At 59.2% G+C, this 13,325-nt stretch overlaps 3 protein-coding genes across 5 annotated transcripts in view; 1 reads left to right on the forward strand and 2 right to left on the reverse strand.

Moving 5' to 3' along the window:
• TPCN1 (two pore segment channel 1) overlaps positions 1-6,143 on the reverse strand; it is a 43,291-nt gene extending 37,148 nt beyond the window's left edge. The window contains exons 1-3 of one of the 3 annotated variants that reach the window (XM_088064979.1): positions 6,005-6,135; positions 3,773-3,852; positions 2,659-3,301 (exon numbers count right to left, since the gene is read on the reverse strand). In XM_088064979.1, coding sequence (XP_087921105.1) covers positions 2,659-2,770 — 112 coding nt within the window. In that variant the 5' untranslated portion in view covers positions 2,771-3,301; positions 3,773-3,852; positions 6,005-6,135. Of the gene's footprint in view, positions 1-2,658; positions 3,302-3,590; positions 3,853-6,004 lie in introns of all 3 variants that reach the window. The other 2 variants (XM_088064977.1, XM_005524408.3) reach the window with 2 other exon arrangements.
• On the reverse strand, positions 4,503-7,901 carry RITA1 (RBPJ interacting and tubulin associated 1). The gene is made up of 3 exons (XM_005524598.3): positions 7,681-7,901; positions 6,596-7,484; positions 4,503-6,173 (listed from the first exon to the last, which is right to left on the reverse strand). The coding sequence occupies exons 1-2, from the start codon at positions 7,899-7,901 to the stop codon at positions 6,950-6,952; spliced, it is 756 nt and encodes a 251-aa protein (XP_005524655.2). The 3' UTR covers positions 4,503-6,173; positions 6,596-6,949.
• Positions 7,902-7,959: 58 nt separating this feature from the next.
• On the forward strand, positions 7,960-13,301 carry DDX54 (DEAD-box helicase 54). The gene is made up of 20 exons (XM_005524599.3): positions 7,960-8,022; positions 8,377-8,512; positions 8,599-8,669; positions 8,746-8,931; positions 9,020-9,069; positions 9,179-9,220; positions 9,454-9,549; positions 9,649-9,770; positions 9,925-9,986; positions 10,113-10,244; positions 10,496-10,706; positions 10,948-11,082; positions 11,335-11,556; positions 11,646-11,719; positions 11,802-11,999; positions 12,143-12,288; positions 12,363-12,476; positions 12,563-12,667; positions 12,816-12,919; positions 13,011-13,301. The coding sequence occupies exons 1-20, from the start codon at positions 7,984-7,986 to the stop codon at positions 13,232-13,234; spliced, it is 2,469 nt and encodes an 822-aa protein (XP_005524656.2). The 5' UTR covers positions 7,960-7,983; the 3' UTR covers positions 13,235-13,301.
• The last annotated feature ends 24 nt before the right edge of the window (positions 13,302-13,325 follow it).

A 13,325-nucleotide genomic window follows, 5' to 3' on the forward strand; every position in this document is an offset into this window, starting at 1 on the left:
GCAGCTGGACATTTTCTTTAAGAATGCAATTTTCCACACAATTTTCTCCTTTAGCTTTCTTTTATTCTAGTCCCAAGACACCCACTTCCCCAGGAGAGGACCCTCCTGCAAGGTTTGGAAAGGAATTCACCCCTGCACTTCAATCCTTTCTTTTTACATCTGCTACAGGCTTGCTTTCAGAAAACCCTGTTTCTACTTACTTCAACCCAGAAACTTGTCTCCAGATCCAGGCAATCAACACCAAGAATCCACAACTACAAATTCATTTATCCAAAGACTTGACTGGAACAAAGCCAGGCCACAGATAGGATTTTTTTTTTAATTTAAAAGCACAAGAAGTTCCTTAAAAAACACGAGAGCTGATACACTGAAGCACACAGGTAGACAGCACTCAGTGACATGGTTGTGACAGGCTGGAGAATGGACTAACATTTAGAGGAGTTTGTGCACACAGGAACACAAAGCAAGAGTGAGATTTAATTATCAGCAACCTCCAACGTGGGATTGAACAAGGGGCAGCTACAACCACTTTGTCTTTCCCCAAGTGTCACCCGGAAGAGGATGGTGGGTCCTTCACTGCAAACAGTCCCAGCCTGGAGACACAGCTCAGTAAAGCTTTGTGTTTAACCTGTCATTGAATCCCCTGGAGCTGATGATGGCCAGGAACAGTAACAAGGGAGCTGTTCCTCCAAATTCTGGCTGAATACTCAATTATGAGAGTTTAGGCAAAGGGAAGACAAAGCCAGAAGGGAAGAGCCTCCTGACCTTCCCTGTCCCCATGTCCCCACCTTCACCCTGGCAGGCTCCCTCTCCCCTGACAAGGACTTCTCACACACTTTTTCCCCTGGAAAAGAAAAGCCTCTGACTGAAAAAGTGACATCACACAGTTCTGTTAATGCCATTTCAGTCCTCAGCAGCCAAGGGCAGGCAGAGCAGAGGGGACACATTGGATTCCTCACAGCCTCCACAAGACACAACTTTGCTGCATTTCACAGCAGATTTTCTGTGCAGGCAAAGAGCCAAAGCTGGACTGCACGTCCTGGTTTTTAAACAAGCTTACTTTTGCCAGTGCTGGTGTCAGTGTGCTCACTCCCTGATTTAAGCTTCCCACTTCCCAGAGATAAAGGTGCCTTTCAAGTTGTTGATGCCAGCCTTCCCTCTTAATCCTTCATCCCAGCCTGACTTCAGAAGGCTCTGTATCATTCCCTATCACTCCCATAGCATAAGCTTTATATTTCTGCAGCAAATCCAACTTTAACAATGATTAAAACATACAAATAAGAGACATTTCATTTGAAGGATCCCAGGAAATGAGTTCTCAAAAACCACACAGCGATCCTGTAAGAAGCGCAAAATTGGTCCCTAAAGAATTTCCCTGTATTTCAACGTGGAGAATTTTATTTATTAATACATTCATTCTCATGCCTGTGCTTTAACACAGTCATGCTGGCTTCAAGCAATTGTTAAGCCTCACACAACTTCTTCTTTGAAGGGATGGGAGGCGGGGGAAAGAAAGAGGGAAGAGTGATTAAAATTAGTCACAAGGAATCCTATAAATACACCCGTGGACGGAGGAAGAAATCTCTCTTCTATTTAACTTAAAAATAGAGGGCTAAACTTTAAAAGACAAACATATGGGATGAAGCAAGGATAAAAGAGAGCTTAGAGAAAGTCAACTGGGCAATTTAGTCAGGGATCTGTATTGTGGGGTGGCAGAGGAGGAGGAGGACGGAGGAAGAATCTTGATTATCCAAAATTAATTCCTGAGTTGGAAAGTCAAGAATGAGAAAATTAAAGGAACCCATCTTATTGCAAGAGGAATCAAATCCCAGAGGCAGTAAGGCACAGAGGTATAATGTGGAAAAAAAAGGGATGCCTGGCCAGGAAATGATGCATTTGTTCAGCCTTTGGCAGGAACAGGGTCACGAGACCCATGTGTGTGCACCTGCCACTGGAAGTCCCAGGGATGTGCTGGACAGAACTGCACAGATACTTGCAGTGAGGTGTAACACCAACCACAAACTCTCTGAACACACATCTGCTGGCCACATCCAACCTGCTGCACGGTGAGGGCTTTAATGCAGACACACTGAGGAGAAAAGCAAAGCTTCTGAGGGCTGGTGGCTGTTGTTTTCCCCCCTCCCAGTGCTCACAGGCTGGCCATGCCCCACTAAACAGCCAGGGCCAACATGAATATATTGTCTGAAAGTACTCCAAGTTCTTTGATAAGAACACAATAAAGATGTGGAAGGGATTTATCAACACTTCCCTTCCTGGAAAAATCAGAATGTAAACTAGAAACAGACAAAACAAGCCTCACAAAGCGCAGATGTTTGTGGTGCTAGGAAAACACCACATGAGAACTGCAGTGGGACAGTGCCAAGGGAAGGAAGGAAGGAGACGCTCTGGGACAACGTGCAGGAAAGGGTTTGAGATCACGGCTTGCTATGGGAAAGCCACAAAACTGCGTGTGAGGAACAGCAGCGGCAGGTCCTGCCCGGCCCCCGCGGTGTCACACGGAGCTGAGAGCCACCAACAGCACAAGGAGCAGCTCCTGACCTGCTTCTGAGCGCAGACACCGAGCGACAGCCCCGGGAGCTGACCGGGAAGAGCCCCGCAGGGACAAACACCGAGCAGGCAATGCCAAAGGGCTCTTACTTTCGTTAGGCAGCTCCTCCCGGTCCAGCTCATCCAGAGGGGCTGAGGCGCTGCTCCCGCTGTCGTCCAGGGTGAGGATCAGGGGAACATCATCGTCCATGCTCACCGCCATGCCGTCCCTTCTGCTCACGGAGCTTTCAAGAAGGCTTTTTGCAGTTCCACTCGGGAAGCGCTTGTGTCAGAAGCTCTGCCCGGACAGTCCTCCCCCGGGGCTGTCTGCTGGACACCGGGACACAGCAGTGCGCGCACCCATCTCCGGACAGCACCGAGCCGCTCGCTTCCCAAAGCGGCGCAGGACACGGGACTCGATGGATTTGTGCCAAAGGCCGGCTCACAAGGCCAGGCCGGGCCCGCCTATCCCGGCCGGGGCACGGCTCGCAGGGCAGCGGGGCCGCAGCACGGAGCGCTCCTCGGCGAACTCCTGAGGCCGCGGCAGCGGGAGCAGCGGCCGGGACGCAGCCGGGGCCGGCATGGCGCTACGTGTGCCGCTCACACATGGCTCTGTCCCCCGCCGTGCCCGCACCGCAGCCGGGGCAGCGAACGCGGGAGCGCCGGAGGCCGCCTGGAGTCCGCACGCATCAACTTCCCGGAGGGCTTTCTTTTTTTTTTTTAACTGCGCGATGCCACAAGGTCACGGATTTCTCTAAAAGGTGATGGAAAAGGGAAATGAAGCGGGCCCAGGACAGCGCCACGGGGACGATTCGCAGCCGCCGTCCCTGTCCAGCGAGAGGGACACCGGCACGGCGCTGTCACCGCGCTGGGGAGGCCCGGCCCGGCCGGGCGCCCTCCCCACAGCCCTGGGTGAACCTGCTCCTCACCAGCCCCCCGTGCCCGCGGCCCCGGAACTCCCCGGACCCTCCACACCCTTCCAGGACCGCCCGGCCCGTCCCGGGACCCCCCGCGCCCCCCGGCCCGGCCCGGCCCCTCCGAACCGGCGCCCGCAGCGACGCCGCTCCTCCGCGCCCCGCCCCTCGCCTCCCATTGGCTGCTACAGAGAGGGCCCCGCCCCAGAAGGCGGGGCCACGCCGCTCCCGCCAATCCGCGCGCCGTGCCTGCCCCCGCGCTCTGCCAGAGGCTCCGCATTATTCCCGCCTCCCCTCCCCACCTCACGCACTTCGCCTCGCCATTGGATAGAAGCGCTGTCACTCAGGGCAGACAGGGGTGCTGATTGGCCCGAGCTGGCGAGGGTGGGCTCTGGGGAGGGGAAAAAGGAAGCGCGAGTTGTCATTGGCTGCGCCGAGGCCCCGCCCCCGGGTCAGGGAGGAGAGGAGCGGTCACCGGGCAACGGCGGAACGCGGGCGGGAGCGGCTCCGAGCCCTGAGGGGACCAGGCCCGGGACCCCGACCCGCTCCCGGGCTGGGACACCCGCCCGTCCCCGCTCCCAATGGACACGTCCCTGTTCGCAGGCCCCGCTGGCCTAGGAATGAGTCGGGCCCTGAGTGCAGCCCAGCGCAATAGGTGCTGTGAGGGGTATCCAGGAGCACTGGCCCTCAAAAAGGTCCTGCAGGAGATGAGGCCTGTTAAGGGCAGGCTGCTGCCTCTGTCCCACAAGTTATCACCTGGCTCCTGCCAGCTATGGGTTTTGGAGTGTACCTGCTCCATCCCAATGCTCTGCTGATATCAGTGGAAAGCAGCCCTGCAGGAACACAACTTCAACCCCCGGGTAAGCAACAAGGCAAGGATCAGGGTGGAGTCACAGGTGGAGAGTGAGATTTATGCCAGTGCTGAGCAGGCAGAAAAATGAGAGCAGCAGCAGGGAGGATTGAGGCCTGTGTATCAACAACTCTGGCCTGAGCTGAGCACCAGTGACACCAGACAGGCTGGATCTGGAGGGAGGAAACAACTCAACATTTCCCCCACCTCATTTTATTCAGATTTAATGTGGGATTTTTTTCCACATGAGCACTAGTTCCAGCAGTAACAGAAGAGCACGTTTTGCTCTCATGCTTGGGCTGCACAGCTCTGGCAGAACAAGACGACAGGGCAAGAGTAAAGCACCAATGTGAGTGAGAATCATGGAACAAAATGCAAATAACTCATTTATACTTAACCAACATTGTCCTCATGTGTAAATAGCAAGGAAGTGTCAGTTCTGACCTCCTGGAAGCCCTTGGTGACAACCTGGGCCAGTGTGGGGCAGCAAAGTGTGGCTGATGAGATGGGCTCTAGTTTCCCCCACTGATTCCTTGGACCCTGAGCAATGGCCAATCCTGGCCACACAGGCCACTGCCAACTTGATTTTCAGATAAAATCTCTCCTTATTTTAAGAGGCTTCATCTTTCAAGGACTCCAGCTCTCCAAGATTGCACTGGTTGAGCTCTCTGCTTAGATTCCAGGGCAGTTCCCCCATTTGCTGACGACTTGCCTTGCTGGATCTCCCACCTGCTGCGGGGGAACAGCGTTCCTGCTCCTCTGTCAATCCTCAACCCTCTTGTCTCCATCTAGTGTCCAAATCACATCTGGATTCTCTCCCAGCCCAGTGAGACCTGCAGCCTTCACAGCTTGCAAGTCACTGTGCCCACATCCCAAACACAGCTGATCAGGCTTGGATTGAAACCAGCACTCCCAACCCCTCCTCTGAGAAGGCCACAATTGTTCCATGTCCCTCCAATTTTATCCCAGGTGGAGAAGAGCTGCTGGGAAGCATAGGGAGAGATCCAAGAGCCTGGAGCTAATCAAAAGGATCCTCACTCACCTTCTCAGGTTTTAATAGCATCAGGTTTCTCTTGCTTCCTATCAGGCCAAAAAATGAGCATAAATTCCACTCAGTGCAGGCTCTTGGCTGGCTCCAGCTCCACGTGCTGGAGTGTGTCATGGCCCTATCCTGCTGCTGCTCAAGGTGAAATAAAATCTTTTCTGAGGGCAGAATGATGCTCTTAACCTGGCTTGGTGTGTCCTTGGGTGAATTTGAGTGTTTCCCTTGGCATGGGAGTTACCAAAGTGCCAGCAAACCTCAGCAGCTCCTCACCGCAACCTCCCTCCCCAGGGAGCAGTGACTGCAAACCCCAAGTCACCCACCCCGTGTCCTTTATCCACCTCCATACAGACAGAGCTGCTCATTCCCACCTCAGCAAAGGAAGTGGAGGAGCTTTGGAGGTGCCCAGATCACTCAGCAGCATCCCACAGATCCCAGATTTGTCTCAAGAGCGCTGACTTGGTGACACCCTGGCACTGCTGTGAGCACCTCACAAGCCTCGGCACCAAGCCACACCATTATGGATCTACTCAGCACCTCCTCATCACCACGAGCTGCCAAAATCCCTGCGTGGATCCTTCTCTGTCACAAACCCCATCCAGTGTGGGACCATCCCACTGCCAGCAGGATGCAGGGCAACGCTTTCCTCACCTCTGTGCTCACCTCCCTCGTCCTGCTTTGTCAGAGGAGTCCATCAGGCGTTGGTGACACAAAGCAAGGACAGCAGGGAGACACCAAGGCACATCCTGTGCACAGAGGCAGAAGGTCACTTCCTGGAGAAGGGAACCTCTTGGGGTGCCTCAGAGCAGCCTCTCAGCACCTGCAAAGAGGAGGTGGCTATGAGGGTTGGGCCAAGATTTGTGCTCAGGTGCAGAATGAGAACAGACACAAAATCAAACTAGAAAGGCTCTGACTGGATAAAGGGAGAATTTTCACCCTGAGGACAGTGAGCAGTGAGAAGGAGGCCAGAGAGGCTGTGCAGCCTCTATTCCTAGCGGTTTCCACCACCTGACTGGACCTGCCTTGAGCAGGTCGGACTAGGGATGTCCTGCATTCCCACAGGCGGGATGGAGCAGGATTCCTCTGACCACACGTGGTGAGCAAAGGTCCCTCTAAGTCCCTCAGACCTCAAGTGCCCTAGCTGGACTCACCTGGGACCCCACCCCAGCAGCACACCCTGTTCTGGGAGCTCCACAGAGCTCAGCCCCTGCCTGTCCCCACGGAGCTACATTTTCCATGTACCTGTGCCTGGACAGGCCCTGGACTGCACTGGGGGCACTCCTGTCTCCTGCTGCTCCAACCTCCCGGCTGGATTTCCCAGACAGCAGGAACCTCCTCTGACAGCCACTGGACATCACGGGAAGCAGCTGTTCCCACCAAGGCTATCCTGCTCTGGTGCCGTGGGGTTGTGCCCTGAACAAGGAGGTCACTGCTCCCAGCACTGTGGTCACCCCTGGCTCCTGGTTTGTCTTCCAGCATGGAACAGCCCCATCCTTCCCTTCCAGCCACAGAAAAGCCCAGGGTCCTCTTGGGCTTGATCACAGAGAGGCCTCAGGTAGACTAAGGCTGAATGTGCATCCAGAGAGACGCTTGGCATCACTTCCAGGGGGGTCTGGCTTTGCAGCCACCTGCTGCCTTGGCATTCTTGAGCACAGGAGATCCGGACACGCTGTTGGACCGACCCCTCACCGGAGGGCCCTGGGGGGCAGCCGGGGTTGTTGGAGCGCTCTGGTTCTTCCACCTTTCTGTGCCGAGGTTGGAAGACAGGGGAATCCCATCCGGGGCTGTGCTCAGCCGGCTGACAGACTGGGAACGTCCTCTGCCAGGAGCAGCCCAGCCTTTGGAGCAAGCGTCGCTCCTGGGATGCCTCCAGCCACACAACTTCTCCCGGTGGCCGGGCTCAGAGGGGGCCGGAGGCGCGGAGGCCGGCGGGTGGACAGCTCGCAGGGGAGTCCCCCTGCAGTGCGGGGAAAGGCCAGGCTGGTTTCGGGGGGCAGGCGGGGGGCTCCAGAGCAGCGAATGGAGCTTGGCTACATCTTCTTTCCTCATGCGCGGAGCTGCCCAGGCAGCACCCTGGGGCTTGGCACCAAACAGGGACTCATCACAGAAGGACGGAGCGTGGCTTCGGGACCTTGGAGGGCGACAAGCGGAGAAACACGTGTTGGTTACAGCGGGGGAAACCGGAGGGGGAGTGACCGAGAGCCGGCGGGGCACCCGAGCCGGGCTGGGGGAGTCGAGGGGCTCCGCAGGGCGCCCCGGGGACACCGACGCGGAGCGAGCCCCGAAACCCGGGGCGGCGGAGATCCGATGGAGCGCCCCGAGCTCACCTGCACTGACTCCCGGGCCGGGAGCCGCCGGCTGAGGGAGCCGCCGGAGCCGCCCAGGGCGGCGGGAAGGCGGGCGGCGGCGGGCGGGCCCCCGCGGGGCGGCCGAACAGCGACTCGTCCACGAAGGACGGCCGCACCCGGCGGCGGCCCCGGGGACCCCGCGGAGGACGGGCGGCGGCGGCAGCGGAGCCACCGGCCGGGGCTGGAGCCGCCGCCCGCATGGCCGCGGCCCCGGGGCCGGCACGGCGCGGGCCCGCCCCCTCCGGCCCCGCCCCCACACGTGGTTCCGCCGCCGGTACCGACATGGCGCCGCGCGCCCGCCGCCAGCCCCGGGCCGCGCCGGTACGGGCCGGGAACGGGGGACGGGGGCGGGAGCGGGAGAGGGAACGGGAACGGGATGGGTATGGGAACGGGAACGGGATGGGTACGGGAACGGATCGGAACGGGAGCGGGAGGGGAGCAGGGCGGCCCGATCCCGACCCGAGCGAGGCGTGTCCCTGCACCCCCTGCCGCTGCGCCCGGTACTGGGGCCTCGGTCTCCATGTACCCGTGCCCACAGTACCGCTGTCCTTAGTGCCCATGTCCCCAGTGCCAGTGTCCCCAGTGCCAGTGTCCCCTGTACCCACAGTCACCAGCACTGGTGCAGAGCTGCAGTGACCCTGACACCCATGACCACAGCTCCCCCACTGTTCCCAGGTCCCTGTGACCCCACTGCCTGCCTTCCCTACCCTCACCGAGGAGGACGATGGCGCTGAAGCTGAGCTGGACACTCAGGCCATGGTGCGGGCCCAGAACCAGAAGAAGAAGAAATCCGGGGGCTTCCAGTCCATGGGTGCGTGTGAGGCAGGGGACAACTATCTTTGGGACAGGGACTGTCCCCTCCTGTCCATACTCCCTCACTTGTCCCTGTTTCCCTAGGCCTCAGCTACCCTGTATTCAAGGGCATCATGAAGAAGGGCTACAAGGTGCCCACGCCCATCCAGAGGAAGGTGAGCATGGGGAGCAGTGGGTCCCTGCCCCAGGGGGTGGCAGTGGAACAGTGATAGTGATGGTGATGTCCCACAGACCATCCCTGCCATCCTGCGTGGCCGGGATGTGGTGGCGATGGCACGGACGGGCAGTGGGAAGACAGCCTGCTTCCTCATCCCCATGTTCGAGCGGCTGAAGGCACCCAGCCAGGCCGGGGCACGCGCCCTCATCCTCTCACCCACCCGGGAGCTGGCCCTGCAGACCCTCAAGTTCACCAAGGAGGTACAGGGGACATGGGGGTGAGTGGGAACAACAGGGGCAATGGGTTTGGTTCTATGTTCCACCAATATGTTTCTCCCTTTCCCTGCAGCTGGGCAAGTTCACCGGTTTGAAGACAGCCCTGATCCTGGGAGGAGACAAGTAAGCTGTCCCCATGTCCCTTCCAATCCCTGCTTCCCTGAGCCTCCCCAAAACCTGGTGAGGGTCTGAGCTGCCCAGTGCCACCCCAGTCTCTTCCCCTCTCTCACAGGATGGAGGACCAGTTTGCTGCCCTGCATGAGAACCCCGACATGTGAGTAGGGCACAGGGAGGGGACCCAGTGGGGAAATGGCCACCGGCCATCTGGAGCCATCACTGGTGTTTAGAGCCAGTGTGCCTGATGGGCATTCCTGGAGTTCCCTTGGAACAACTTCCCATGGCCTCTATTGTGTCATCTTTGGGTTGGATTTGTAACTTGCTCCCAGGATGGCTTAGGGACACAGTCTCCCCCTCAGCCTGGTCCTGTCCCCACCTCTGTCCCCACAGAATCATAGCCACCCCTGGGCGCCTGGTGCACGTGGCAGTGGAGATGAAGCTGAAGCTGCACACCGTGGAGTACGTGGTGTTCGACGAGGCCGACAGGTCAGCAGGGAACGGGGCATCCCCAGGGCTGGCAGTGTCCCCACGTGTGTGAGAGGCCCAGGGAGGGACCTGCCATGTCCCATATCCCCTCCCCTGCAGGCTCTTTGAGATGGGCTTTGCTGAGCAGCTCCAGGAGATCATTGCCCGGCTCCCAGATGGCCACCAGACCGTGCTGTTCTCTGCCACGCTGCCCAAGCTGCTCGTCGAGTTTGCCCGGGCTGGTGAGGAGCTGGGGGCTGGGGACGGGGACACGGCACAGTCCCGTAGCCAGGCCGAGCCCAGCACTGGGAAATCCAAGCTGGATTGATGCTGGGCTGGGTGGGTGTCCCCAGCAGCACGTCCCCTGTGTGACCCATGTCCTGTGTGCCACCACAGGCCTCACTGAGCCGATGCTGATCCGCCTGGATGTGGAGTCCAAGCTGAGTGAGCAACTCAAGGTGAGATGGGCTGGGGGAGTTCAGGATGGGCTTTGTGCCCCCTACCCCCTGCAAGCCACCTTCTCCCGAGGAGGGGACAAGGGTGGCAGTGGTGGCACAGGGCTGAGCACTGTCCCCATGCTGCAGCTGGTGTTCTTCCACGTGCGTGGGGACGACAAACCGGCTGTGCTGCTCCACCTGCTGCGCAGCATGGTGAAGCCCCAGGACCAGACAGTTGTCTTTGTGGCCACCAAGCACCACACAGAGTATCTGAGGGAGGTAAGTGGCATTTGGGGGATGCCCGTGTGAGGCCTGCAGCTGTGGCAGGTCCCTGATGGAATCTCTCCCTCTGTTTCACTGGGTTGAAGGAGAAATCCCATATGTGATCATGGAGGTGGTGTATCCCATTCACCCCTCAGAGAGAGGAGGGAGCACAGTGGGGTTTGGAGGCCCAGGTGGCCACTCCGGAGTGTCTGGCACTGTCTCTGCTGCAGCTACATCCATCCAATCTCTTTTTCTCCCCTTCCCAGCTGCTGACAGCACAGGGCATCCACTGCACCCACATCTACAGCTCTCTGGACCAGACTGCCCGCAAGATCAACATTGCCAAGTTCTCCCAGGGCAAGTGCCCAGTGCTGCTGGTCACCGACGTGGCTGCGCGGGGGCTGGACATCCCCATGCTGGACAATGTCATCAACTTCAGCTTCCCCGCCAAGGGCAAGCTGTTCCTGCATCGTGTCGGTGGGTGCCAGCACCCTCACTCTGTTGTGATATTGAGGGACAGACTGGGGACAAAGCAGTGTCAGTGTCCCTGATGTCCCAGCAGGACTGTAGGGCTTCCCCTTGCCCCTTCCCCAGCCACCCACAGCCCCTTGCCAGCCACGCCCCAGCGGTAAATGTCACATGTGTAGACTGTCAGGGACACCAGGGAGTCCCTTGCCAGGCTGGGTATGGTTTCCCATTCTCCTCTTGCCCTTGCCAGGCCGTGTGGCCCGAGCTGGCCGGAGTGGCACTGCCTACTCGCTGGTGGCTCCTGACGAGATGCCCTACGTGTTCGACCTCCACCTCTTCCTGGGGCGCCCGCTCGTCCTCGCTGGAGCACAGGAGATGCCTGCTGGTGAGGGATGGCTGTGTGGCCACTGGGGTGTCATCCTTGGCCAGTGCTGCAGTTTGTGGACTTGTGGTGGGCCCTCACACAGAGGGGTGATGGGGAAAATGGGGTGTTGGTGGCTATAATACACCCTGTGTATCATACACCCTGTGTGTGGGGGATGCCGGCTGGGTGTCGAGCTCCCTGGAGCTGTCAGCTCTGCTCTGGTAAATCCAGGATGGGTGCTGGGGAGGTGACACGGTGTCCCCTGGGCTGCAGATGCTGGCGGGGTCCTGGGCCGTGTCCCCCAGAGCCTGGTGGATGATGAGGAATGCCTGCTGCTGACGGACCACGAGGGCTCCCTGGAGCTGCGCAGCCTCCGCCGCATCGCGGACAACGCCCACAAGCAGTACCTGCGCTCCCGGCCCGGCCCCTCACCAGAGTCCATCAAGAGGGCCAAGGACCTGGATGTGTCCCAGCTGGGCATGCACCCCCTCTTCAGTGAGTGCTGAGGGGCTGCTGAGGGAGGGGACCCCATTGTCCTCCCCAGGAAACTGATCTGTGCCCCTCTCCCTGCCTGCCTTCCCCAGGAGCTCGCTTCGAAGACACCGAGCTGCAGAGGCTGAAGTTGGTGGATAGCATTAAAACCTACAAGTCCAAGGCAGTGAGTTGAGACTCCTGGGGTGGGGTGGGGTGGGATGGGCCCATGTGGCTCACTGGGAATCATGCTCCTGCCCTGGGAACAGACCATCTTTGAGATCAATGCCACATCCCGGACACCGGCCAGCACTGTGATGCGATCGAAGCGGCGCCACGACCGTGCCCTGATCGAGAAGTTCCAGCGTGGGCAGCAGGAGAAGCGGGCAGCAGCACTTAAAGGGCAGGGGCTGTGCCCGGCCCCTCCTGAGCCCCAGGATGGGGAAGGAGAGCAGGAGCACCTCCAGGTAATGGGGTCATGGGTGCAGGAGCTGCTGCAGAGCTGCCTTGGCCCAGTGCTGGCTGCACCAGGCCCCCAGATTTTGCTTGGGGGTTGATGCAGAGACTTGGGGGGATGTGGCTCCCAAACCCCTCCACTGTCCCCATCCAGGATGTGTTCTCCAATGTGGGGGGCCAGAAGCGAAAACAGAGCAATGGAGGAGAAGAGGGTCCTAGGAAGAAGCCACAGCAGCCAGCACAGCAAGATGAGGACTTCTACATCCCATACCGGCCCAAGGACTTTGAGAGTGAGCGGGGGTAAGTCTGGGGGAGTTCCTGCTGCTGTCCCATCCCTGCTGTGTGGGGGCTGCTCTCATCACCCCCCTTTGCAGGCTGAGCGTGGGCGGCGAGGGCAGCGCCTTCGAGCAGCAGGCGGCCGGGGCCGTGCTGGATCTCATGGGCGACGAGAACCACAACCTCAACAAGAGCAAGCAGCTGCTCAAGTGGTGAGCGGGGTTTGCCCATGGGCTGGAGGGAGAATCGGGGCTGGGGGTGGCACTGCTCGGTCCCACCACCCTTGTGTGTCTCGCAGGGACCGCAAGAAGAAGCGGTTTGTGGGGCAGACGGGCCAGGAGGACAAGAAGAAAGTGCGGACGGAGAGCGGGCGCTACATCAGCAGCTCCTACAAGAACAACCTGTATCCTACCACGGGCACTGGGGGAGCAGGGCTGGACCCACGTGTCAGGGCTCCATCCCCAGCCAGGGGGAGGGAGCACAGTCAGACAAGCAGAGTTACAGGGTCAAGTGAGGAGTCCCCACCCGTTCCCTTAACCCCCCCGTCCCAGCTACGAGAAGTGGAAGCAGAAGTACAAGGTTGACGAGCGGGACGAGGATGAGGAAGGGCCACGCAGCAGGGAGCAGTTCAGAGGGAAGCACAAGCGTGGGCACGGTGAGTACCTGAAGAGAGCAACAGAGCCCTGCATTGTTCCCCTCAGCCTGGCCCTGTCCCCTGCCCTGAGCACAGCCGTGTCCCCGTGCAGGGCCCACGCAGCCCCCGGCGCAGGGCAGGGTGCGCTCGGAGCTGAGGAACAAGCAGCAGATCCTGAAGCAGCGCAAGAAGGCGGCCAAGCAGCGCTTCCTGCAGAGCGGGGGCCTGAAGCGCCTCAAGGCACGGAACCGACAGCGGGTGCAGGAGCTGCGGCAAATGGCCTTCGGGCGCCGGGCGGGCGCTGCCAAAAAGGGCAAGCTGAGGAAGAGGATGTAAGGGACACATCCCCTAAGCCTGGGCTGGGAGTTGGAAAAGGGGACAGTAAACGTTGGCTGGTTTTGCATCCCAGCTCCTCTCTGTCCTTGCT

This window comes from Pseudopodoces humilis, chromosome 20, assembly GCF_049639895.1.
Source record: "Pseudopodoces humilis isolate 2021_Gansu_Grassland_sample_001 chromosome 20, ASM4963989v1, whole genome shotgun sequence".
Taxonomy (NCBI): Eukaryota; Metazoa; Chordata; class Aves; order Passeriformes; family Paridae; genus Pseudopodoces; species Pseudopodoces humilis.

Excerpts from the sequence above, each read along its gene's own strand:
- RITA1 (XM_005524598.3), bottom strand. The coding sequence starts at position 7,901 with ATGCGGGCGGCGGCTCCAGCCCCGGCCGGTGGCTCCGCTGCCGCCGCC. Across the intron at positions 7,485-7,680 it reads CGGCCCGGGAGTCAGTGCAG|GTCCCGAAGCCACGCTCCGT; the intron begins GTGAGCTCGGGG and ends TCGCCCTCCAAG.
- DDX54 (XM_005524599.3), top strand. The coding sequence starts at position 7,984 with ATGGCGCCGCGCGCCCGCCGCCAGCCCCGGGCCGCGCCG. Across the intron at positions 9,070-9,178 it reads CTGATCCTGGGAGGAGACAA|GATGGAGGACCAGTTTGCTG; the intron begins GTAAGCTGTCCC and ends CCTCTCTCACAG. Across the intron at positions 11,720-11,801 it reads AAACCTACAAGTCCAAGGCA|ACCATCTTTGAGATCAATGC; the intron begins GTGAGTTGAGAC and ends CCCTGGGAACAG.